Source organism: Lagopus muta, chromosome 7 (genome assembly GCF_023343835.1).
Source record: "Lagopus muta isolate bLagMut1 chromosome 7, bLagMut1 primary, whole genome shotgun sequence".
In the NCBI taxonomy this organism is placed as follows: domain Eukaryota; kingdom Metazoa; phylum Chordata; class Aves; order Galliformes; family Phasianidae; genus Lagopus; species Lagopus muta.
In genome coordinates, this window is record NC_064439.1 from 42,296,607 (window position 1) to 42,322,529 (window position 25,923).

At 43.9% G+C, this 25,923-nt stretch overlaps 1 protein-coding gene across 2 annotated transcripts; it reads left to right on the forward strand.

Moving 5' to 3' along the window:
• The first annotated feature begins 1,551 nt into the window (after nt 1-1,551).
• On the forward strand, nt 1,552-24,948 carry CDCP1 (CUB domain containing protein 1). 2 transcript variants are annotated; one of them, XM_048952136.1, is made up of 9 exons: nt 1,552-1,796; nt 12,163-12,366; nt 13,752-14,105; nt 15,376-15,744; nt 17,703-17,930; nt 18,731-19,114; nt 19,550-19,915; nt 21,140-21,221; nt 22,392-24,948. In XM_048952136.1, the coding sequence occupies exons 1-9, from the start codon at nt 1,721-1,723 to the stop codon at nt 22,837-22,839; spliced, it is 2,511 nt and encodes an 836-aa protein (XP_048808093.1). In that variant the 5' UTR covers nt 1,552-1,720; the 3' UTR covers nt 22,840-24,948. The 2 variants fall into 2 exon arrangements, with proteins under 2 accessions (XP_048808093.1, XP_048808092.1); XM_048952135.1 differs by lacking the exon at nt 1,552-1,796 and having other exon boundaries at nt 11,676-12,366.
• Nucleotides 24,949-25,923: the final 975 nt, after the last annotated feature.

Below are 25,923 nucleotides of genomic sequence, written 5' to 3' on the forward strand. Positions count from 1 at the left end.
CACTGCTTATGGCACAGCAGATGCACAAATTCCATACCAAATGGCCCCTATATGCAGCCAGTCCATTACTACACTGCCCTCTCCATCCTATCTCTCATCACATACAGAAGTGGTAAGGACAGCCTGTTCCTTGGTCTATCATCTCTAAAATGGGGGGGGGGGTTGGGGGGGAATGATTAAGAAACAAAAAGATTTAAAAAAAAAAACAACAACCAAAACTGTAAGGTAACATAAAAAGACATAGGAAATACCTTCAGTAGGAAAGTAATGACCTTAATGAAGATTTTAAAATGATGAGAGAGAACTAACGTAAACCAAAATCTGTGAGTTAGCTGAAAGCCTTTTTATTTCCCTAACAGCAGAAAATTAAAGGCCTAGACATTCCTTGCTTCCTTATGTTAACTAATTGGTAGCAGAACTGATTACAGGAAAACAAATCATTATTTTCCTCCACATATGGCTGTAAAACTTACCCATTCATTTCAGCATTGTCTTATAACCAGTTAACAGCACCAATTTGTGAAGATCCTCAGCAAAGTTTGTGGATGACCAAACTGCGTGGTGCAGCTGGCATACAGAAGGGAAGGTGGGAAGGGATGCCATCCAGAGGGATCCTGGCAAGCACAAGTGGTGGAACCATCTGAAATTCAACAAGGCCAGGAGCAAGGCCCTGGACCTGGACTGAGGCAATCCCAGGCACAAATACAAGCTGGAGTGGGGACTGGATTGAGAGCAGCCACGAGGAGGACTTGAAGGTGCTGGTTGATGAGAAGGTCAACATGAGCCAGCAATCTACACTGCAGACCAGAAAGCCAACTGTGCCCTGGGCTGCATCAAAAGCAGCATGACCAGCCAGGGTGAGGAAGGGGATTGCTTCTGCTACACTCTCTGCTGAAGCCCCATCTGCAACATTTAGGACATAAACCTATTGGGATCCAGAGGAGGCCACAAAGATGCTCACAGGAATGGAAATCCTCTCCTAAGGAGACAAGCCAAAGGAGCTAGGGCTGTTCAGTCTAGGCAATGTGCTGGGGAGATCTTGCTGCGGCCTGCCAGTACTTAAATGGGCCTACAGGAAAGCTGGGGAGGGGCTCTTTATGAGGCAGTGTAGCGATAGGACAAGGAGGGAATGGCTTTAAACTTAAAGAGGCGAGGTTTAGGTTGTATGTTAAGAATATATACTTTACTCGGAGGGTGGTGAGGCACTGGCACAGCTGCCCAGAGAAGCTGTGGTGCCCCATCCCTGGAGGCACTCAAAGCCAAGTTGGATGGGGCTCGGAGAAGCCTGGTCTGGTGGGTGGCAGCCCTGCCCTACAGGGAGGAGCCAGGCAATCTTTAAGATCTCTTCCAACCCAAACCTTTCTATAATTGTCCCTTTTTTTTCTGTTTTTGTTTGTTTGTTTGTTGTGTGCGTTTTGGTTTTTGTCTTTCTTTCGACACGCGACTGCTCTCAATTGCATATGATTAAGATGGGCTGAGTAAAAAGTCCCTCTGGGCAGAAGACTGCGACAGAGAAGCACACAACTCCCGCAGAGCCCAGGGCTCCGCGAGCCGGAGGGGAAGAGGCGGGCCGGCAGAGCCCCACCTGCGTGCTGCCGGGCGGGACTGCCGCTGTCCCCTCCTTCCCTCCGTCCCTCCCTCCGTCCAGGTGTGAGAAGGAGGCGGAAGCGTAAGGCGTGGAGGGAGCCAGCGCCCCCTCGGCGCTGGGCCCCTGCGGGTAATGGCGGGGGGCCGCGCGCTGCTCGTGGTGCTCGCTGTCCTCATCGCCGCCTCGGCGCAGCACCTCCAGCGGGAAGGTAGGGATGGTGGGGCTGCGGGGAGGGATGGGAAACGGCGACGGTGATGGTGGTGGTGATGGTGATGGTGATGGAGGTGGTGACGGTGATGGAGGTGAGCGGGCTCGCTCTTTGGCCGGGCTGCGAGTGAAGGTGCGCACAGCCCCGAGCCCGGGCGCTGCCGTCTGCCCGCTTGGTTGGGGAGGCGGTTCCGGTGTTCGGCGGCGTGGTTGGGGAGCGGGAACGGGGCCGGGCGCGGCGCGCGGTCCCGGAACGTGGCTGAGCTGGGGCACCGGACTGTCTCGGTTGGAAGTTGGTCTTTGTCGTTCAGGTAAGTGCTGACCAGGTGAACTTTGCGATCTCTGTGCCCTCAGTTTCTGGTATTTAGGTTACGGAAGTAAGTTCTCGAAGCCCTTTTCCTTTGGATGCAGGGAGAGGGAGTGGGTTACCTGCGAGGAGCAGGAGCTTGAGCTCTGAGCTGGCCTGAGCAGGTCCTATAGTTTGTATAATTTTTAGTTCGATATAACTTACTGTTCCTTTAAGTTTCCAGCAGACAGAGTGGCACTTGCCCTAGCAGAGCTCTGCAGTGCCCGGTGTTCGGGTGTGCTCGCTGCCAGCTGCTGTTCTCACGCTTCCTGGATGCTCCGTGCCGTCCGTGGAGATGGCCCAGGAACAGCCAAATCTCATCTGCAGCCCCATAAGAATTCCAGCTGTGAGCTCAAAAACAGCACAAGGGGCTTTTCCTCAGTTTCAAAAGCTGCTCGGTTGCTGAAAATGCAGGATGGAAACGCAGGCGGTTCATGCTCATCCTTCTGTGTAAACAGTCTGCTTTGTAGCTGCGTGTCCTCTGAAAGAGCCTGGAAGGATGTATGAAATAAATGCAGTTATTTGCGGTGACTGCGAATGACCCAGACAGCCCAGTGTGAGCTTCATGCTAACATTTCTATTGCCTTTAGCTGTGCCCGTCACACTGATGCATCACGCTTGCAGCCATTGATTGTAAGCTACATAGTTTAAAGCACTGGCTGTGCAATTGGGTGTTCTGAAGGATAAGTTTCAAACTAAATAATCTAGAACTTCAGTGTGTTTCTTTGGAGGCAAACTAATGACAGCCATTTGCTTGTTAAAACACTTCTAAAAATAAAGAATGAATGTTACACTGTGATTGATTATGGGTTGTTTCAAAGAGTGGAAAAGTTGAGACAAACCCATGCTAGAAGGAGACAAACCAGGCTTTCTCCAGCAATAAAGCAGATGTATTTAGAAGCAGATGAAAAAATCCTCGACTGCATCTTTTTTCATACACAGATCTAGCCCTTCCGTGGGAAACGCAGCAGCCCATTCATCATGTTCTCCATCTGAACCACCCTTAGACTGTCTATTCATACATTATTCCTCACTGTCTGGTCAAACGTTCTTATCAAAATCTTATGTTCCTTTTTCCTCCCTACCATAAATCTCCTTGATGCCTCCCATTAAACTTCATGGGCTTGCTTTTGAGGTGAGCTCTGCAGCTCTGTTAGAGCCATGGTCTCTGATTTTTACTGCTTGTTGTTGGCATCTGATCCATCATCTTCTCCTCTGTTATGCTGAAAACATTGAAAGTGCATCCAGGCATGTTGTTCCTGCTTTAACAAAATAAAGAAGTTTATGTTTGCCTTATGCAAGAACACAAAGTCCCTCTTCCTACTTCTTTATCCTTTCATTTCAGTGTCACACTTCTGTCTGCCTGCCCCTCTCCTGCCCCAGCACTGCAGCTCCTCTGCAATCCCGCTGGATCAGCTAACCCAGTGTCCCCACTCTCTAGACCTTCCCCCTCAAAAAGGACATGTCTGAGTTTGGCAGCATGAGTTGAAGGTTGGTGTGGTGTGAGTGGGACAAGAGAGAGAAATCTGTTTCTCAGGCTTGGTGTGCAGATCTTGCATACCTGGTGTGTTCTTCATCATTCTGTGAGTTAGTTATTACGCAACCAAAACTCTACCTGAAAGTTCCCTTAGCAAGGGTTTGGCTTGAAAACCTGATATACTTCAGGGTAATTTTTTTTGTCTCACATTCCTACGCCTCTCATAGTTTTTGAGGCATTCCCTTTGCCTTGGTGGTGCCATTGGTGCTTTATCGCTAGGTGCAGTTGTGGGTTATGTGTGCAGAACTGCACAGAGAGTGACTGTGAGGCACGTATGTCTGCTCTGGAACTGGCTACACTCTGGTAGGACAGCTGCAAGTTCTGGTGTGCCCATCCTTGCACTGCTGCTCATTGTCATGGGGAAGACCCATCTTCTCCTTCCAACCCTCCCCAGTGTATGAGAGTGTTGTCTCATCTTTGCTTTCCTGTGGGAATGTATATGGTGTGACTGGTCATACTGCCTGCAAATGAGTTTGTGGTTTTTCTTCAGATGCGACTTTGCTCATAATATAAATTATTAAATGAAATGTTGGTTGTCTTATAGATGGAAAACTATTTGGTGCAATCACTGTGGGTAATGTGGGAGTGTGTGCATCAACCATTACGTGCTTGACCTTTCAAAATATGTTTTCCAACTAGAATTTGTCTCTGTAGCAGTGATAATGAAGTTAATCAGACTCATATGAAGTCTATAAAACACATTGCAGATTTGTATTTATAATAAGTGAATTCCCTGGTAAAGCTGCGTTGCTTCCTGCTCTGCCCTCAAGGTAACTTTTTCTTCCCAACTGACTGATTCAAGTCATGCATGAATCATAATAAAAACTGCTGGTTTTTTTTGTTTTTTTTTTTTTTGTTTTGGAAACCGAGCTGCTATCTGACTATCTATGGTGTTCTGACAGTATTGACAGAATATAAGTAATTGGCCTGTTTGTGCTCCCATGGAAGGCCAGGGAAGCTGGGTTATTTCTGCTTGGAATCGCTGTGTTGCTGCTGGATCTCCTTTTAAGACCATAATTGTTGCACATGAGTATGTTGTAGTCTTGTCTTGTACCAGTATCAGTACAATGTGCTTAGTTTTTATTCTCTAGAGGATATATGTACAGTAAATTACTGTTTTATTGTATGTCCCAGTTCTGGTGCTACTAGCTTAGTCCTTATCACAGAATCACAGAATCACAGAGTTGTAGGGGTTGGAAGGGACCTCCAGAGATCATCGAGTCCAACCCCCTGCCAAAGCAGGTTCCCTACAGCAGGTTGCACAGGTAGGCATCCAGGCAGGTCTTGAACATCTCCAGAGAAGGAGACTCCCCCACCTCCCTGGGCAGCCTGTTCCAGTGCTCCGTCACCTCACTGTAAAGAAGTTCTTGCGCATGTTTGTGTGGAGCTTCCTCTGCTGCAGTTTCCAGCCGTTTCCCCTTGTCCTGTCTCCACTCACCACTGAAAAGAGTCCGGCCTCGCCATTCTGCCCCCCACACCTTAGATATTTATAGACCTGGATCAGGTCCCCTCTCAGTCTCCTTTTCTCAAGGCTGAACAGACCCAGTTCACTCAGCCTTTCCTCATAGGGGAGATGCTCCAGGCCCCTCACCATCTTTGTGGCCCTCCGCTGGACTCTTTCCAAGAGATCCCTGTCTTTTTTTGTACTGGGGAGCCCAGAACTGGAAGCAGTACTCCAGATGAGGCCTCACCAGGGCAGAGTAGAGGGGGAGGATCACCTCCCTCACCTAGCTTAGCTGATGTTTATATATACACATATATATCTTAAATAAGAGGCTTTGAAATTCCAGTGACTAAAATCTCAGTCACTCATAATCTCATAAAGGTTGGACAGCTTTGCATGTAATCTGCTATAGAAACATTTCATGTGAGACCTGGCATGAAGAACCATTCTTCCCTGAGAAAACAGCTGTGATACTTTTGGCTTTGCCTGTGCTGAGTGTTGCAGCCATGAAATAGAAGTTAATGTTGGGAAGGAGAGTACCAGGAGGTGTCTGACAAGAGGAGGCTTTACCATGTGCTGGCAGATGGAGGGCATCTGCACTACAGCTGCTGTACATGGGTTAATGGCTTTATTATGGCTGTATGTACTCAAACCAGGCAAAAGGAGAATGACTGGGGCCGGGGGGGGGGGGGGGGAGGGAGGGAGGGAACCCTTGGTTCTTGGAATTGTGCGTGACAAAACATGGCTTTCCCCAGGTCCTGGGAAGCTTAAGGAAGATGTGGGAAAAGAGCAGATGTGTGTAGAGCTGCATCCTCTAATGTTCAAACTGGTGTGGGCTGTAACCAGTCAGACTGTAGCTGGTGACAGCCTTCGCTTGCTGCCAAAGGGAACTGAACCAATGGGCACTTTCCTTGCTATGTCTGCTGCAATGTCTCTGGGTGCCCCTTGGTGCTCTCTGGCCTCAGCCTCCACTTGAGGGCTCCTGAAAAAACTCAGACTGAGGGTTCCCTTTGTTCCGTGCCTACCTGTGCCACTAGGGTGTGAAGGAAAGGATGTTGGTTGTGCTGTACTTAGCTGCTGGCTGTTACATCAGAGCAAAACCTTTGGTTTCTGTATTAGGTAATGGTAGAGGTGAGCTGAATCTGGCCAATGTATGTAGTATTGGTGGGACCTGCCAGTTGAACAAACCTGCCATAACCTCTGGTAGATGTATGTTTTCATAGAATCAATAAGACCTCTAAGATCACCTAGTCCAACCACCAACCCACCCCACCATGCCCACTGCCCAAGTCCCTCAGTGCCACATCCACACGGTCCTTCAACACCTCCAGGGACGGTGACTGCACCACCTCCCTGGGCAGCCTGTGCCACTGCATCACTGCTCTTTCTGAGGCTTTCTTGAGGCCATTCCCTCTCTCCCTATCGCTGTTACCTGGGAGAAGAGGCCAACCCCCATCTTGCCTCTTTTCAGGAAGCTGCAAAGAGTAATAATGTCTCCCCTGAGCTGCTTTTTTTCTATCACCTGCTTCTGAAAGCCCAGACTGCCAGTCCTGTGGGATGACAGATTTTCTTGATTTGTCTCATCATGGATAGAGAAGTCCCACTTGTGTCTGTTCTGCTGGCTGCCTCTGAATGACTGTGTCCCTCATGCTCTCCCAAGGAGAGCATGAGACGGTTTGCTTGAAGCTGTGCCTTTTGATTTCTTGAGGGATAAAGGGAGTGTGGTCAGAAGGAGAGAGCGGCTACTCAAAGTTGGAGCAAGGACTTATTTTGAGCAGCATGATGATGCCAGTGTTTCAGAGCTGCCCCTGACTGTCCTGTGTCCATGAACGGAACTGGGCGATTCGCGTATGAGGATGGGTAAACGGTGAGTGGAAATGTGACCTACAGTTCCGCAGCAGAGAGACAAAGATGTTGGTGGGTTGTTTGGAATGGGAGGAACCACAGATTGTGAAATGTGCTTCTCCATGTTGGTTAACCTGCGCCAAGGCTGGAGAACTGCACAGACATGCTCCAAGATGTCATCCTCTCACTGCCTTACGTTAACGCAGGGATAAGCTGTGTAAGCAAACATCCCTTTGATCAGAGGAGGCTCCTGCAGTGACTTGTATGGTGCCTTTGTGTTTCTGGTGCCAGGGTGGTAGTGTCTTGTACAGACCCACATCTCTTAGTTTTATGCATTGTACAGGGGCTCACATCCAGTGTGCAAAGAGGACTTGCTGAGTTTCACTTCCTACCTCAATTGAAACAACAGAAGTTAAATAACCAAAAAAGAAAAAAATAAAAACAAGCAGCCCAGAGTCAATGTTCTCCCTTCTGTAATTACAGACAAACTTGCCAAATCCCAAAGTGTCTTTTTTTCCACTTCTGGTGAAAAAAGCTTCTTGTAAAAATGTCTTTCACACATGAGTTATGAGTGCCTCAGTGAGCCATCTGAAAAGGTTCTATAGAAAGGAATAGAAGTACTGAAGCTTGAGTAATGACATAGTTATTTTTGAAGTCAAGATACTTTATTCCTGTGAGGTGCTGCAAATTAACTTACTTAACCACTTCTGAGTGAGCAGTCTTACTGCCCTTGGGGACTGGCAGAGCTCAGCTGAACTGTGCTAGGATGGCTCAAGACACTGCCACCTTTTTCCCTGGTAAGAAGGCAGTAGGGTGCATGACATCTCAACTGCTGTGTCCTCACCCTGCACTGGTGCCAGTGCAGCCCCCTGTGAGGTGAATGGACTGTGTCATGGTGGCAGAGGAATGGGTGCCAGGTGCCATCTCTAGGCTGGAGATCCTGCCGCAACACTTAGCAGCAGCCCCTACATGTGTATAAGCTTTGCAGCTTTCAGCTTTAACTTCCTGGGTGATTCCATGAAAACAATTCCTTACAAAAAATGGTCCTCCAATCTTGCGTTGGAGGATGGGTGATCATTAAGCAATAAGCAAAGTAGGTAGTTTGCATTTTAAATGTAAACAAAATCCTATTTGCTTTAGAAGGTTGAGCTCACAGCAACAGGGCTGGCTGCACTATGTGCTGGTGATCTCCATTTGCTGCTTACAGCTCTGTCCAGTAGTTGAGTAGAGTTCAACAGAGTGTGCTTTGTAGAATCATAGAATCACAGAGTGGCTTGGGTTGGAAGGGATCTTAAAGACCATTTGGTTCCAGCCCCCCTACCATGAGCAGGGTGTGTGGCTAACTTGAAGCACTTAAAGAAGGCAACTGCATGGGTAGGCATCTCAGTTGGGTTTGGAGCAGCTGACCGTGGCCACTCAGGTGCAGTAGATGAACTGGACATCTGGACCAAAACCTAGAAGTATTCAGTAAGGCAGCTAGAATATGGCTCAAGTCATCAAATTGTTATTTGCCCTTCAAAGTATTTTATGACTCATTTTATGACAAGTTGGAGTTGACAGTGCAATGAAAATTGTCAGGGGCTCCAGGGAAATGGCTGTGAGAGGTAGCACCTCCTCGCTGAGCCATAAGGGCATTGAGTTGGGATGCAGGAGCTGTCCCCATCATGTCCCTGTGCTGTCCTCCTGTCACGGAGCACCGGGTTGGTTGAGGCCATGCCCAAGGAAGTGAGTGGAGAGCATTCAGAGCCCTGGGTAGAGCAGGGGCTGGGATCCAGATGCTTCATATCCGCAAAGAGCCATGCAGTCGCTCGCCTCCCTCAGCTGTCTCTGGTAGTGAGTGGTGTCTGAGTCAGCCTGATCCAGCTGTTTGTCTTGTTAAGAATGGCTGAAGTTGGTGACTTCTGTCAGTTCTGGTTTTTTTGGTCTGTCTGGTTGGTCTTAGTTGTCTTTTTTTTGTTTTGTTTTGATTGTTTGACTCCGTAAATTGAAGTCACACAAAACAATCATCCATAGATCCTTATGGATAAATAGCTGCAATAAAGCTCAGTCATTCAGATCTCAAGAGGTGACTACTGGTTGGACTCTGTTCTTCTGTTCTGTTTGGCAAGGCACTGTGCACAGCTATAAATCACTGTTCTGCCAAGTCCTTTCCTTGTACGTACACTCATGCACGTGCTCTCTGTGAGCACCACTGGCTCTGCTACCCTCCAGCTTATCTTCTGCATTGCACAGGAAAAATATTTGAGACTTCCAAAATAAATGGGTAATTAGTGTTTATTACAGCTAAGCTGAATTCTGCAGAATAATCTCACTTGTTTTACACTACACAGTTTGTTTCTAAATCGAAAAATCATGCTGTTGAGTAAAATCTGACTGGGGTGCATTGATGGGGAGATGAGCATTATGGAGTGATAAAGGGATGCTGTGATGAGACAATTGTGGAGACACAGTCCAAAATGAGGATAAGCAGTAGTGGTGTCTGATTGCAGCAGGACAATGCAGATTAATATTTGGTCAGCTGAAGAAATAGTCAAGGAAGGCCACAGAGCTGTGATCGTGTAGAGGAAAATATTTTCAGACAGGCATTAGCCTGTGAACAACCTCCATGCAGGGCAGCTCAGAGCTGGAGGCTTCACCTCTGACATCTTCTAGCCCAACAATTTCGTCACTGTGCAGAGTGGACCTAGCCTTGGTAATGCTTTTCCTTTTTGCAAATATCCTGTGTGTCATCTGTGCAGAATTAACAAGGTGTGGAAATTCCTTCGTTACGAGAAATGTGGATGGTTGCTGGTAATACAAATAGGAAGCATGTAGTGGGAATCATAGAGACAGATCAGGGTGAGTCATGAGGAGACTCACCAATGCTTATAAAAGCTCTGCTGTAGTCTCTATTCTGTTCTGTATGTGGCTATACTTTGGGGTTTTAGCCATTTAATCTTTTTCTTTTTAATTTTAGTGACCTTTGAGATCACCAGATGTATTCTCTTCCTGCATGATTCTTTTTCCCCAGTTTGCCTACAAAAATGAGATCTGATAGTTTGATGTAACTTAGCACATCACTAGTAGCTGAATGCTGTTGATATTACAGCACAGTGCTCTCAGTTCTCTGACCAAATGGATTACTGCGGGGTTTTGTTTTAGCAAGCTGTTTGTGCAGTTACCTGCCATAGTGCCTGGCCATGTGTGCATCTCCAGCAGGTAGCTCCACTGAACCTAATGGGGTGTACAGCCTGCACGAGTGTGCAAGAGAGAAGACACTTTTGTCCATAGGTATTAACTACTGGTAATGGGCTATTAGCACTTAATATCTGAATGGCATAAACATCCATAAAATGGATGACTCTCATGATCAATAAGTGCAGTAAAATACAAACAAACGTACAGTGCTATGGAAAAATACTCAGGCCTAGTCTGGAAGTAGCCATTTCTGTTCTGGAAGCTGTTTTGCCTTGAAGAGAGAGGAGGAACAGCAGCTGTTTTCTTTACCTCACCTCTAGGAAGCTACCTCTGTGATGGCTGTGTGTGTGTTGGGACTTCATTGCACAAGGGAAATTTCTGTCTCCTGGGTCCCCTTTACCTGCTGCACGCCAGGCTCTGCGTTGTGCTGGGGTGCACAGCACTGCTCATGGTTCAGCTGGTGCATCACAGCAGCCTTCTGCATGATCCCTTCTTTATTTCCCTCATATCGTCTCATCTTTTTATGACTGTTAATATTATTTTTTTCCACAGGAAAATTCAGATTGAGAAGTGCTCTGAAAGCATTTCTAAAGCAGGAACGCAAGTGTCACTTGTTCTTACCTTTGGCTGGGGAGTTGGTGTAAGCTATCAGGTCAGAGCTTAAAAGCTGTAGGAAGGTTAATAAGTGACCTGATTTTTCACTAGTGGTATAGAGGGCTGATAAAGTAATTGCTACAGGTAAGTGCAGAAATTTGGCAAGCCTCTTTACTTGTGTCCTTTTTTGTTTAAAACCTTTGATCCTGACAGCAGATTACATGGGTTTTTTCTGGAGCTTGACTCCAAAAAGGCCTACAAGTCCAGAAGAGGCTCAAGGCACCAAAACTCAAATAAAAGCACGACTGGGTATCATTTTGAGCACCTTCTTTTTGTCTTGCACTCCCTAACCATGGGGCTTTGACACGTGCAGACCTAAAGCTGCAGTGGCAGCACAGGAGAGCCCACAATGAAGGCCAGGCCGTGCAAAACCAAATAGCTGGCTGTAAAAATCCAGAGGTGCTAAAAGGGAGATTTAAAAGCACAATAGATTGTTTAGCAGGAACTCAAATTTTAGTCTCCACAGTTTGCTGAGAGGAGTGATTTGAGTCTGCCTGAATATCCAGTCAGTGCCCCTTAGTGCCTTGCACTCTGTGTGTGTGTATTTGGTAGGTAGTCATACCTGGGCCACGTGCTGCTAAACCACTTCCCATGCAGTGCTTATCCTGTGGCTCCAGTGCTTTGTGTGAGGGCTGCTCCTGCGTTCAGCAATGATTGAAGATGGCCTGAGGTCTCTGAACACTACTGGGTTCTTCATGTGCTCCCCGAAGCTGTGGGATGTGCTCCCCAGAGCTGTGGGATGTGCTCCCCAGAGCCGATGGCTGTGTCAGGTGTGAAGAGGTATCTGGGCACACACAGCCAACCCAAGGCCTCAGGTGCTGTATTTACTGCTAAGGGCCTTCAGGGAATGAGCTGGAGGGCAGGAGAGAACCATGCTCACATGCACCCATTGGCCAGCGTTCTCGTACCCAAAACTGTTCTGTGGGGGCAGATATTCCTCACGTTAGTGCTTCTTCCTTGCCTAGAGGATCAGAAGGCTTTCCAGCAGGGCAAGCAAAGCTGTACAGTAGCTAATGAGGTTTTAGTAACTAGGAATGATTAAACATCTTAACAGGTGGCCATTGGTCTGAGCACTTGGTCTGTTTTGGCATCACCAGAGTACCTCGTCCGACCTGCAGGAGTTGTTGAGGTTGACACTTGCAGAAGTGATCCTCCACAGATTGCATTCATGCCTCTCTGGGCACATGCAGCAGGTGGATTTCTGTGCTGGGGGAGCTGCAGGTATTTTATAGAGATCCAGCACTCAAGACTTACGAGACAGGTGTAAATGCTCCCTGTGATAGCATGGTGTCTCTGTAGATGTGTGGTGATGCTTGTGCGTGCTAGTAACACAGCACTTCTATCCTTTTTTTTTTCTTCCTTAGCTTCCTTCACAATCTCCCTTCATGCAGTGGACAACATCACAGTTACAATTAAAATGAAACCTGGTGTTTTACCTGTCTGTCTAATTCGTGTAAAAAATGGACCCAGGTTTGAATTGAAGATAAGACCAGGGGAAAATGTGACTTTAACCTTCTCTTGTAACACTCCTGAGAAATATTTCACGATGGAAATTCAGAAGAATATTGGTAAGACATGTTTCTATTTTGTTTTCCTCAGAGGTGATTTTCTTCCAATAAAACCTGCTTGCTTTTTTTTTTCCCCCTCCCTGTTACTGTATCAAGCTATTGCCTACATTCTTGTCTAGGAAAAGAACTTTGGATGCTGATAGACAGCCTTGAATTACTGAAACTACTCAAGTTTGAGTCTGTATTTCTGTCTGGCAAAATGAATGTTAGCTCATTGGTTTTTGAAAACGAGACTTCATTGCATCAGTTGCTTTCTGACATCCCTTCTCTTGCAGTTTCTAACCTTTCAAAGGAGTGCTCTGTCAAAAACCTTTGAGCATTGATAATAATGTCATGCGTCTTATTCAGTGAATGTCTTGATTGTGTCTGTATGGACAAGACAAACATTATTATGTTATGTATTGTAGGAGTTGTGTTTCCTTATATTAAATGAATGGTTCTGAGGACAGGAATCTGAAAATTTGAAATTCTTGGAAGTAAACCTGTATTTGTTTTGAATGTAATAGCTATTCTATGTCTGTGTGGTAATATATTCTTTAGTGGCATGAGCATGTACTATTTATCAACTGGACCCCAAACTTCATTTGGCAGTCAGGTTTTGATTATATCTTCTTTATTTTTCAGTTGATGTTCAGGCCTTGTTATAAAGACAGTTCTTTTCATGCTTGGGGGTTTTATTCATGCAAATAGTAATATTCATAATATTTTATGATACATATTGGTAATATATGGTTGTTTTGTGTTTTCTTTTAAGCTTAGATATAAAATATGATTCATTTTCCAGCTTAAAGTACTGCTAAGTTGGATTTTTCTGATGAAAGTTCTCTAGGTTCTCTTTGAAGTATTTTGTTGACAGTTTTTAATCACTTTTGCATAATCTAGGCCCCAGGTTCTTATCAGTGCACCAAGGAAATGAAGGTACTGTTCACAGCAAGTAATGGAAAACATAACGATTTGACAGGCATTGTATCACTATTCTGAGTACAGTGGCTTAAAATCAGCTCTCTAGATTCATTATTTCCATCTCTCTTAATGTTGAATTCCTCCCTTTTGTTTATTTAGTTCTCTGTTGACTACATACCTTCTAAATTCTTCAGCAAACAATGAAGAATGAAATGCCCTCTGTTAGTCAAGCTGGCTCATTTGTAAAAGCAAGTTTATCCTGTCTACTCAAAGGGACAGGAGTCCTGTTTGAAGACAGGACTTATAGGAGTGGTATGTCTTTGAATCTGTGTAGAATAAAAGTTAAGTGCAACTTAAAAATATATATATATATATATAAATACTGAAGAAGTTTAAAGAAACAATGAAACGGAAAGTAACATACCTCATTTACTTGCTGATTTTCTACAGTGTATCATGGCTGTTCTCTTCCTGCATTTCAGACTGTGTATCAGGCCCGTGTCCCTTTGGAGATGTTCATCTTTACCCACCAGGGCTACCTCGCCTTAACAGGACTTTCATCTGGGACGTGAAAGCGAGTACAAAAGCTGGACTTGAGCTGAAATTTTCTGCCCCATTAAGACAGATTCAACCAGGAGAGGTGTGTCCAGATTTAGTTAGCTACAGCATCAACAGCTGCATTGATGCAGCCACGGTCAACATTGGCACCTTCTGCAGAAATGGCTCGGTGTCTCGTGTCAAACTGCTTGGAGGAGTCATCTTGTCTCTGCACCTCCCTTGGAACTTGACTCTCACAACCTCAGGCTTTAACATTGCCAACAGATCTTCCATAAAACGTAAGCGTGGAGGAGTTTATTGTCCCGTTTCCTTCCCCATGCAGTCCTCTTTTAGAGAAGGTGGTGGTGGTTAGTTTGTGTTCAGTAGCTATTCCTCGTCTAGGATCGAAGTGTCTCAGTAGTTTGGCTGTTCAGTGGTTATGCAAACTGTTGTGTTGCTGCTTTTGGTGCAATCTCTTTAAACTTCCTAAAACTTAAACGTAACAGCTTTCTTGCTTTATGTGAGACTAGATAGCATAACTAGAGTGAGTTGCACCGTGTAATCATATTTCTTTATTTTTAAATAAAGCCTCCTTGACTTGCTTGTGTTTCTGATGTCTCTCTTCAGGAGAGGAAGGTGGGAAAAGGGGAGCCAATGCCTGGAGGGCACATGAGTGCCTAAATGCAGATATCTGTTTCAACCTGTGCAGTAACATAACAGGTTGTGTAATAATCTTTTAAAAATACCTGAAATGTGTGTAGTAGTTAATGGATTACTCTGTGATCCGATGACAAACCTTCATTCAGGGTTTTTCTTGAGCTTTAATTGACTTGTGTGACTGCCATCAGCTGTAGGCCAGATCTAGGTTTGTGTTTGCAGAACGCAATAACAAAAAATAAGATTTGTCACTGCTGCTCTGGTGTGGCACTGTTGAGACATTCAGAAAGGTGAGGGGTGGCACTCCTTGCAGTTGCTCATAGTTACTGGCTAAAGCAAGGTTGTAATCTTTGCATACATAGCTCTGCTCTGCCAAGTGCTGGGATTCATCCAAGTCCAAGTTATGTCACACCATCTCTGTGGTTCTCATTCATGTTTTATCATGCATATTTGAGGCTCTGTGCTGGAGCCCTCTTTTTAGAACTCCAAAGTTTTTGGACTGAGAGCTCTGTGCTGATTTAAAAGCTGTTGTATTTGTTTTGTGAAATGTGGTGAAGCAGTATTAGTGGAAGCAGTAGTCAAGCTTCATGATTGCTCTCGTTAAGCCAGGACTGGAAGTGATGACTAGGATCTTTCCTTTTCAAAAAATATAGGCCCATCCATGTGTTTGATAGGTAAACCCACTACACTGAAAATGCAGTGTGAGCACATCCCTTTCCTCTTCTGTAATTGAAGGTAATACCATTAACTCCAGTATGTGTTTTAGTCTGGCATTTTTGTAATAACCTAACCTGGAACTGCAGTGGATGAGCTCGCTGTCAAATAAGAGTATGCAGCTGCTGCAGTGCTACATATGCTGGTGTGTTGTCTCCAATTGCTAATAGTCTTCATGATTCTTTTCTTCCATCTTAGGGTTATGCATTATTGAATCCACTCTGAAGGGGGAGTCTTCCATCATGTTGATGTCCCCAAACTATCCCCTGGGCTTTCCAGAAGATGAGCTCATGACATGGCAGTTTGTAGTCCCTTCCAACATGAGAGCGAGTGTGTTTTTCCACGATTACAGCCTTTCCAATTGCGAAAGGAAGGAGGAGAGGGTGGAGTATTACATACCTGGCTCTGTCAGTAATCCTGAGGTGTTTAAGCTGAGTGACAGCCAGCCTGCCAATATTGCTGGCAGCTTCAACCTGTCTCTGCAGGGCTGTGATCAGGATGCCCAGAACCCAGGCATCCTTCGCTTGCTCTTCCAAGTCGTCGTTCAGCACCCTCAGATTGATGAGAGTGAGTACTGGTTTGTTCCTTCAGCCTCTCTCTGCATTCATTACTTTTTCCTTCTGCAGACACAACCTGGCTCTGTTGCTTTTGTTCATAGACATTTAGTCTGAGCTCCACGAGGAAGAGAAGAGTGCTTTCGTCATTGCTTTTTTTGAACTTTGAGCCCTCCTTTAGTTAAGGAGGTGGCTTGCTGAGCAGAACTGAGGCCTGCATTACTTTATTTGCTACTGGCTACTGTAACAGGAAGATGAATGGCAATACTGAGCTTTGCAATTTGCAGCAGGGTCAAAATGTCCATTGTAGGTTTTATACTGTATCTTGTAAATGGAGATTCCTTTCCTTTTCCAGCATGTACACCATGTAACTGAGAAATGCCTTTAAGATCTGTGATATCAGACCTCGCACTCTTAATAAACAAAATTAAACATAGGGCAGCATTTCCTCGAGGCTGTGTTCTCTCCATCGGGATCCGATCCAATTATCTTGCAAGAACCTTCTTGATTAAATTGTCCAGGCCTGTGTGTCACCTCACAGTCTCCTGTCAAAGGTTCTGCAGCATCCCAACACTCTCATCCTCCGTCCTTTATCTGTCTAGTCTGTATCTGTTCACAAACAGCAAATCCTCCTTTGTGTACATTTATTGTATTACATCTCGGAAGCCAGACAGAGAGAAAACATTGCATTCAGTTAATCACCTTTATCTCTGCTCTACTCTGGAAAGCAAAGAATCATTTTAATGTATTTATAGCCAAGATAATAACCATCTAAAAAATAAATTTTAAAAAAAGCTTGTTGTTTATTTAATGAAGTGCAAGCAATAAACTTCTTGGATTTGAGAAAGAGCAGTGGCTTCTCTAGGGATTTCATGAGTTATTTTCGTTATGTAAGTTCCATCAAAGATTCAAATTCAGCCCTCAGGACCATATTGAAGCTTATCTTGTGTGTCGTGTGCAAGTTAAGCATGGTTCTTATTAAAAATGCATCAGTATCTACACGTTCTCAAAGCTTCCCAAACATTTTGGTATTCCACAGCTGTCTGTGATGCTTGTCGTTAAGGGGAAAATTCAGCTATTTTCCAATCAAAATAACTTTTCAGTCTCATCTTGAGTTTAGCTGCTGAAAACACCTGAAGAATGAATAACCCTGTGGTGAAAATCCCAGGTTGTTTGCTTGATTGTGGCAATGACCTGAACATTTCTAACTTGCTGAGGGGTGTGTTCTATCTTCTCATCTGTCAATAATGAAGTTCTGGTCTCAGTACTTACCCAGTAGGGTAGACCACTAATGAGTGTCCTCCAGACAAACTTTATGCTGCTGATCACAAACCTTTCAAGCTCAGCAGTTGAGCAGTTTGTAGTCCACATCACTGTCCACTTAGCTAGTCTATATCAGTGTGTTTGGGAATATACATTATGGGAGATGTGCAACTCAACTTTTGCAAGGCTTTTGAGACCAATAGCCACTGCTCTTGCCTCATCCACCAAGCCAGCCCTGTTGATCTAGGGGGGGTGTCGCATTGCCTAAGTGTGGCTTCCTTTTCCTAAATGCATGCTGACTAGACCTGATCACTTTCTTGTCTTCTGTGTGTCTGGAAGTTGTTTCTGTACTATTGCCTTCTCAAGATTTCTGATGAAAATATCAAGGCACTTTCTGAGAAATCTAACAAATCTAACATAGCTACTATGGAGCTCCACTATTTGTATTATAGCCTCACCTGTTCAAAAGGGACGAGCTTACATCACCCCATTACAACTGAAAAGTAGTCAGGGAATAATGTAAAGGCTTAAACTTAACTGGAAGAGTAATATGATACTATCTGAGTTTTTATTCCATGGATAGAAAGAAGTAAATAATGTTTTCTTAGTTAGAAATAGCTTTAGCAGCTCCTTGCCTAATGGTGTGAGAAGAGATGGAAGCAATTCTCCTTCACACCAGCAATTGCTCTGAGATGTTTGTCGTTGCAGATGTCACTCACGTGGTTGACCTCAGCAAAGAACGGAATATGACTGTAACAATACACTTTGAAGGGTGGCCCAGGAGAACCCCGCTCGTATCGGAACCGATGTGCCTGATCTGCAAGGATCCTCGCACTTGTGACCGAGTTCTGACCTTGGCCTCTGGCGCCACCTACAAGATTTCCTTTCTGTGCAAGGACTTATCCCACCTGAGGATCACAGCCGAGAAGGGCATAAGTATGACAAAAGTGGCTTAATCTTGTTTCCTAGAGGATGTTGCTGTGTGCTTTTCCCCGCTGCTCAGCTGAACCTCGTCTCTCGCTTTCTGAGAGACAATGGTGTGTGTTGAAAATCAGGTGTTGGCCGGATGGAGATGGGCACAATGAATGTGGAGATGACCTTGTTACTCACTGCAGCGTCCTGCTTTTAAAAATAGGAGCTGCATTGCTATTAGTAGAAGGGAAATGACAAAGATGTGGAAGAATCTTCTTACTGAAAACTGTGAAATATGGAAACAGAGCAGGAGAAGCCATAAATCAGTCCAGAACGTGTGGGAGCAAGGCAACCATCAGGAATGCATCTTGTGCTGTTTATATATTCTGGAAAGTCCTGTACCAAATGAATGCTTTTTACTGCTAGTAGAAAAAGTTTTAAGGTGTAGATCTGTACCTTAGCTAGTTTGCAACTGTGTCCCAATAAGCAAGCAGTATAGCAGACGTGATTTCCCATTTTGCATATGTTTGTATCTGTACATTTCTTTGGTGCACCCTTTAAAGGAATCCTCTTAAACTACAAGCCATACATATGTTTGGTAAAGTTTAATAAGAGAAGATGTCTATTCGGGTAAATTCTTATCTGGATCTGTAACACAGATGTAATAGGACTCTGTGGTTACTATGGTATATCAGAATCTCTGGTATATCATTGGTATATACACTATACATTGGTATATATACTCTGGTATATTATTGCTTTTCCTAAGTACTTCCTCTGCTAGAAAAAAATGCAACTGTTTTGACTTGTCTTTGTGATTACAGGCTGTGTGGGGAGTCTTCGGTGGTGTGGGAGCAGGATCTATTCCCTTTCAGTGCCCAAGACTATCACCCAATTGCCAGTCCAACTGCATAAATTTATTTGGAGGCTCATAGCTCCCGAACTGATCAATATAGAAATCACATCTCCGTCCTTGAAACTGCGGCAACACCTCCCAGAGCAGAGCTGCAACACAAGCTACAGCTATAGCATTTTTAGTGCCACCCCGGAGACAGAGATGAATGTTGGTATATTCTGCCCTGGTGGAGCCATTGAAAAGATTCAGTTGAGGAATAATATCACCATATCTTTAAAAACATTTGGTAAAGGTTTCGTCAATGAGTCTAATCATCAAGATCTGAAAATGTCTTTCGTGCCACATATTAAAGGTAAGGTAACGTTTTGTGCATCTTTACCCCATTGCTGGATCTTTCAGTACGTTTATTAGAACACATATGAACAAATAGAAATAAGAATTCAATTCTCTAGAGTCTAGGCCTGGAGTCATTAATTGAACTGATCTTTGTCTGAATGAGTGAGGTGGCTTATTTCTGCAGGAAGGAAAGATTTGTGCTGTAGGTGGTTGAGGGGAAATTCTGCAGATATGTCTGTATGATTACTGTATCATTACTGATACAGAGGAGATGATAGGTGAATTGTATTGCTGGTAATGACATAGAATATGGAAATATACTTTATAAGTGATGGTTTTTTGTTACAGAGAAGAAAGTCTATATAGTTTTACATGTTGGAAGATAAAGCTTTAAAAACATATAATGAAACTAACCAAGTTTTCATGCCTGTATACATTTGCTTTCTTACAGACGAGTGTACTTTTACTGTGAGTCCAAATTCAAAAGCTAAAACCTACTTACAGACTCCCAACTCACTTTATGGTCTACCCCCTTACGTCTCCATCTCCTGGTACGTCATTGTGCCCAGTCAGCAAGTTGCCCGCCTGGGGTTCTCCACGGACCGCATGGGCATTGCTTGTGAGACAGGGCGTGCCTACCTCAACATAAAGGAGCAGATGCCTGGGGCAGAGGAAACTGTGCGCCGTGAGGATGAGCTGCTGCCTCAGCCCCGAAATATGCATCACAACTTCTGGGTAAACGTCTCCAATTGTAAGCCTGTGGACCCGATGCAACTGACCTTGAAGTTCTGGGTGACTTTTGTTGAGAAGCAGATAGGTGAGTCCTGTAATTTATCGTGGCTTGCTTTCCACTTTTTTTCATTTCCTTTCCACTGGGGAAACAGTACTGTATGCTGCTCTGCGTGCCTTGGGTTTTATAAGATTCCTGCTTCCTGAAATGCCTGTCCCTCATAAGCCTCTGAGAGTTACAGGTGAGCACTTGTAGAGGCTGAGCAGAAAGGAGAGTTCCTTATGTGGTGGGGGTTTGGCTTTTGTGGCTTGAGGTTTGCAAGGCTGGAGGGCAGTGTGTTCTATTTATTTTATCTTTTTAAATTGGAGATCACAGCTGGAAGGTATAAGAAGATCAAGTGATGTTTTTTCCTCTCCCAAGGTCAAAGACCTAGTGAGCAACTTGGGATTTGATTATGCAAATCTACTAATCTGAGTAGTCTTTTCACATGAGTAACAAATAATCCTTGGAGGAGATCTCACTGTTCTGTTGAGACTGCCTTGACTAATAACAGCAAAATCTGCTTTTTGTTATCTTTCATCTCTCTGAAACGCAAGGCACTAAAAAAAACATTTTTAGGGTAGGTTTTTCTCAGATACACGTAAATTTGTTTCGTGTTTGCATTTCTGCATAATCTGTGGGAGACTGCTGCTGCCTGTAGAAGTGCTGTTACATGGATATTTGACACAGTTTCTGGTCTAGAAATGTTAGAAATGTTTATTCTTTTATTCTTCTTCTCTTCCTCTTTCCTTTTATTTTCTATAATGAATACTTCTGTAATATACCATTTTTCCATTTTTGCTCACATATGGATTTTCCTGATCAATTTAACGACTCTCTGAAAACTCCAAGTCAACATAACTCTTGTAGTTTAGGGGAAAGGATTGCACTGAGGGGGATTTGGTGAAAAAATAACTATTTTGTTTGTTGATTACTGACCTGTCTCTTTCCATGCTTTCTTCTCTATACTACATGTTCAGCCAGAGGCTTGTGAGACATTGCAAGTAAGTTCAGCAGCACGTGAGCTGTCTTGAGTCCTTGCACCAAGAGCTAAGTCTGATGGGGGAGTGTTGGTTGTTTTAAAGTCTGTGATCCACTGCTAGCAGCTGGAGCTTGTCCTTGCTTGACTGCCAACCTCTTGGAATTGTCTTATGTTACCCCAAGGCATGCACAGCTTGGAGACTCCTTCTTTGCATGCAACAGATGTACTTAAAAACTGCTGAGGAGGTTTTGGGAAGATGCTCAGTGTTCTTGTAACTTGTCTGCTTTCAGATGTAGCAGTGATACTTGGTGTACTGGCTGCGGCTGGAGTTCTTGCAGCTATTGGACTCACTGTGTGCTGTGTTAAGAAGAAGTAAGTTCCTAATTTAGCATGTGTGTAGCTTAGCAGTTCAAGAAAACAAGATGGGAGAGGTGGTGGGCCTTGTATTCCATTTGTTGATGTAGTTCCCTTAAACAAAGGCGTGGAGCATAGTGCAGGCAATGCACTGGGCATTGGAGTGATGTTGCTCCAAGAATGTTGCTTTATTCTGAATTGATTTTCTTAAAAGTAGAGCAGCATTCCTGGGGTCACATTACTTCAGCTCCCCGTGCATTGCCTAGCCTTGCTTTTGGCACAACCTTCTGTCTGTACTAGAAGTAAAGGTATTGCTTGGATTCATCAGTGCTTCGTGTGAAACGATACTGTGATGAATGTGGGCTGCATGTGACTCTAGACAAGTCTTTCTTAAGACAAACTGTGAAGTCATTTAGGGTATTTAAAGACTTGTCTTTCATCTACAGACCCTCTAGCAATTTCTTCCACAGTTTATAAACCAAGTAAGAACACTTTTCTGTGAGATGAGCCCTCTGGGAGAGAACTCATTTTGTGCAAAGCCAACACACCCAAATCATGCAATGGGAGTCTGAAGCTATCAGTATCTTTGGGGGTTCTGATGTGTGTACTCAGGGTGGTTTGGTCCTGAAGCTGTAAAGCTGGAATGATTTGTGTAATATAATGATTAGAGCAGTTATGAGTGCAATTCTCTGTTGCACAGGGAAAGTTTTAAGAATATAGGCTTAAAAACCCTTTACTTCAGCCTTTGGTCTTTCTGCCTGGAGGACAGTTGCACCAAAACCAGGGAAAGTTCATTTGATTTTTAGAGTGGATCTGCTATTTCACTCAGCCTTGTTGGCCCTTAGGTCCTCTTAATGCCTGTGGAAGTTTAGAGGGTCAGTACACTGCATAACTGAAGTGGAACTCTGTACTTGGATGGCTGATGGTGTTAATCTTGCAAACTTACTCAGTTTGCAACTGAATAAATAGCTTAAAAACAAAAAACAAACAAACAAAAAAAAACAAAAAAACTTGTCTTAACTCAATAATTATTTTTCTTAAGATTACAAGTACAGTCTTTGATCCAGGTAGATGAGACTGTCTGACACAGGGTAGGTGGAATGTGTAAACAGCAGCTGCCATTATTGAGCTCAGATGCACTGAGCTATGCGCTGTTCTGACCTGTGAATCATTTCAACTCTGTAACAGGAAGAAGAAAAACCAGAATCCCATGGTGGGTGTATACAATGCAAATGTCAATACCCAGATGCCTGGAAAGCAACGCTTGTTCCAAAAAGATAGGAAGACCAACGAGTCCCACGTCTACGCAGTTATCGATGATGCTATGGTCTATGGGCACTTGCTGAAGGAATCCAATGGCTCAGTCACTCCAGAAGTTGATGTGTACCAGCCTTTTGATGGGCCCATGGGTAGCTTGCCACCTTCTCCACCTCCATTCTCCTTTAGAAAAGACATAAAACACTCTCCTAACACAGAGGAACCTCCACTTCTGGCAGAAACAGACCGTGACACTTACACATTTGCTCATCAGAAATCAGGGGACCTGGAGGACAGTGGAGACAAAAATGAAAACAGTAATGGCGATACAAGCATGTCCTTGCTGGAGAATAAGGAACAGAACAGCTTAGAAGAGTAATTTTATGCCAGGCACGGTAGTTTCCTGTGGAAATCCAGACAGCCTGCAAGGACAAATGTCCAGGGAAAAGATAGCAGAAGAGGAGTGTTACTTTTAAGTATGTTTTGATATTATTTTTGCTTTGTTGTTTGTGTTGTTGTTGTTGTTTGTGTCGTTTTAATTCAGCTGTTGGTAGCTTCCAGTTTTAGAGTGAATATCTGGTAAATTCAAGCACTGGAGCACTCTGAAAACGTGTGAGTTGTGAGATCGATGTGGGATGGATGGCAGAGGTATGCTCTTGCTTTCTATTATCCAGACATCATGGAAAGGAATTCATAACAATAGCAATTTAAAACTGTGCTAACGAATCAAGTGGAAAGTGTGTTTTATGCAGTATTCCCTCCTTTCTCACAAGTCATTTAACCTGAGTGTTGGCTGGTGACTTTCTGAAGGCATAGGCCACCTCAAGGACTCAAGGCAGCTCCAGATTGCACAGGTATGGATTCCTTCTCCTAATGTCTAAGCAAAGTAGGAGAGGCTGTCATGTCTACTACTTGCTACTTGAAAATTCACTTGTATTTAATGCAGTGATTGCAGTGTAAATTACTGAAAGACCATATGTATGCAGCCTGGAAGAGCTCCATGCAAGTTAATCAGTGTGTATACTAGAGCTTGGGCTTGCCTAGCTCAGAAGTACAGTTCTGTTTTTCTCTGATTTCCAACTGATATTCTGGTACTTCAGCAGCGCTGTGTAAGCCTGTACCAAAGACTGCATTTTCTTTTGCTTTTTTTTCACAAAACAATCTCAAAATTCCAAAACAGTGTGCACTTGTTTTCAGGTGCCCTGCAGCATTCACCTCCTGTTAGTTTCTTGACCTTTTTGTCCTAGAGGTACAGGTTTGGTGAGGACGTGACAGTGTAGCCATCCAGCTGTTTACTAACGCATTTCACTTCAACTCATAGATGCTTGTTTATCTAATAAGGTTAAAAAGGGGGATGAAGAAAATAGATTATATTCCACAGCCTGTTTCTCTGAAGTGTAAAGCATATGAGTGAATCCTTAAGAGAGGCCTGTGTTTTGGTTTTATGGCCGTCAGTCTAAATTCAGCAATCACACTGAAACAATGTTGGACACAGCTCTTGATTTCTCCTGGTACTTCACTTCAGTCATCTGGCTCCTCTGAAATACACCTCTTGCAATAATGATTTTCATTTCTGAGTGCTGTATTTAGCTTCCCCCTCAGTTCCTGTGCCTTCTAAAACTTGAGGGCCATGTCCTCACTCACAGCACTACAGGTATTTGAATCGAGTTGCTTTTTATACACAAACATCTGGCTTGTCCAGGTGTGCACTTACTGAGGATGTTTGCAGTTTTGCATGCAAAGCTAGATTCAACTTGAGAATTACTCTCAATTGTTCTGACGCCTGCTTGTCTCATGATGCTCAAAGGTGCCACGTGGTTTATAGGAGGTGTTGCATGCATGACATTATGATTATATTAATGTCTAAAATGAAAACATCTTTACTAGGAACATTACAAAAGAAATGTGGATTTCTTCTTCCGTTAACTATGCTGGCATTGCAAATGACTGTGTTAAACAATCAAGTGTGCCTGCTTAACAGTGTATACCAATATGCAATTAATTATATCTGATTGACTCAATTTTCTGTGGCATATAGGAAAACGTATGCCAGCTGGAAGTGCCTTTTTATCGCTTTGTGTACTTTTTATGCTTATGTTTTGCAGTTTTAATACAGAAATATGTATTCCTAGAGCTGTGGCTGGTCACAGAATCACAGAATCACAGAATTGTAGGGGTTGGAAGGGACCTCCAGAGATAATTGAGTCCAACCCCCCTGCCAAAGCAGGTTCCCTACACCAGGTAGCACAGGTCGGCATCCAGGCAGGTCTTGAACGTCTCCAGAGAAGGAGACTCCACCACCTCCCTGGGCAGCCTGTTCCAGTGCTCCGATCACTGGGGTCACATATTTCTAAGTGTACTGAGAGTGTTTGGATGCCATTTGACAACTTTAAAAGATTTCTCCAGTAACATTAGCTACTTTTTCTCAGGTAACTGAATGGCCACTGGATGTTTTATCAGGGTAGCCCATCTGTTCATTCAGGTGGTCAGTGCTTCTTCTCTTCTCTTCTCTTCTCTTCTCTTCTCTTCTCTTCTCTTCTCTTCTCTTCTCTTCTCTTCTCTTCTCTTCTCTTCTCTTCTCTTCTCTTCTCTTCTCTTCTCTTCTCTTCTCTTCTCTTCTCTTCTCTTCTCTTCTCTTCTCTTCTCTTCTCTTCTCTTCTCTTCTCTTCTCTTCTCTTCTCTTCTCTTCTCTTCTCTTCTCTTCTCTTCTCTTCTCTTCTCTTCTCTTCTCTTCTCTTCTCTTCTCTTCTCTTCTCTTCTCTTCTCTTCTCTTCTCTTCTCTTCTCTTCTCTTCTCTTCTCTTCTCTTCTCCTCTCCTCTCCTCTCCTCTCCTCTCCTCTCCTCTCCCTCTCCTCTCCTCTCCTCTCCTCTCCTCTCCTCTCCTCTCCTCTCCTCTCCTCTCCTCTCCTCTCCTCTCCTCTCCTCTCCTCTTCCTTTCTTCCTTTCTTTTTTTTTTAAAGAAATGTGTTTCTGAGAGCAACTCAAGGCTGTCTCATCCCTCCAGCTCAGTTTCTGCAGCTGCTTAGGTGAAATCTTCTAGTTCATGTTCTTTCTAAACAACTGATGGAAAGGGAACAGAGGTCAGGCTTTTGTTTACAACATCTTGAAATTTGAAGGAGGAATATGATGCTTGTTCACTGTTGTGCTTTTTTCCTTTTGTTCTATTTTAACTCAGCTCTTGGTACGGTGATATAAACGTCAGTTTACAGTTGTTTTCACTCTAAGGTTGACTTCTACTGTGCTTACTTCATATTTTGAATAAGAGTACAGGCGCAAATTCAAGTTTACTTTTCCCTCAGATAAAGTTGTGACTTAATTTTTTTTTAATAAATAAAACATAACTATATTACCAGCAGAAGCAGTCAGTGTACAGCTTTCTCATGTGTGTAAATACCTAGTTTGCTATGAAACGAGTGCTTCTTATTTATTTTGGTGGGAACTACAACAGACACAAAGAGCACAA

Bases quoted from the DNA above. Each gene is read 5' to 3' on its own strand.
- CDCP1 (XM_048952135.1), top strand. From the start codon at position 12,066: ATGCTCCCTGTGATAGCATGGTGTCTCTGTAGATGTGTGGTGATGCTT. The intron at 12,367-13,751 runs GTAAGACATGTT...CCTGCATTTCAG, and splicing joins GGAAATTCAGAAGAATATTG to ACTGTGTATCAGGCCCGTGT. The intron at 17,931-18,730 runs GTATGACAAAAG...TTGTGATTACAG, and splicing joins CACAGCCGAGAAGGGCATAA to GCTGTGTGGGGAGTCTTCGG.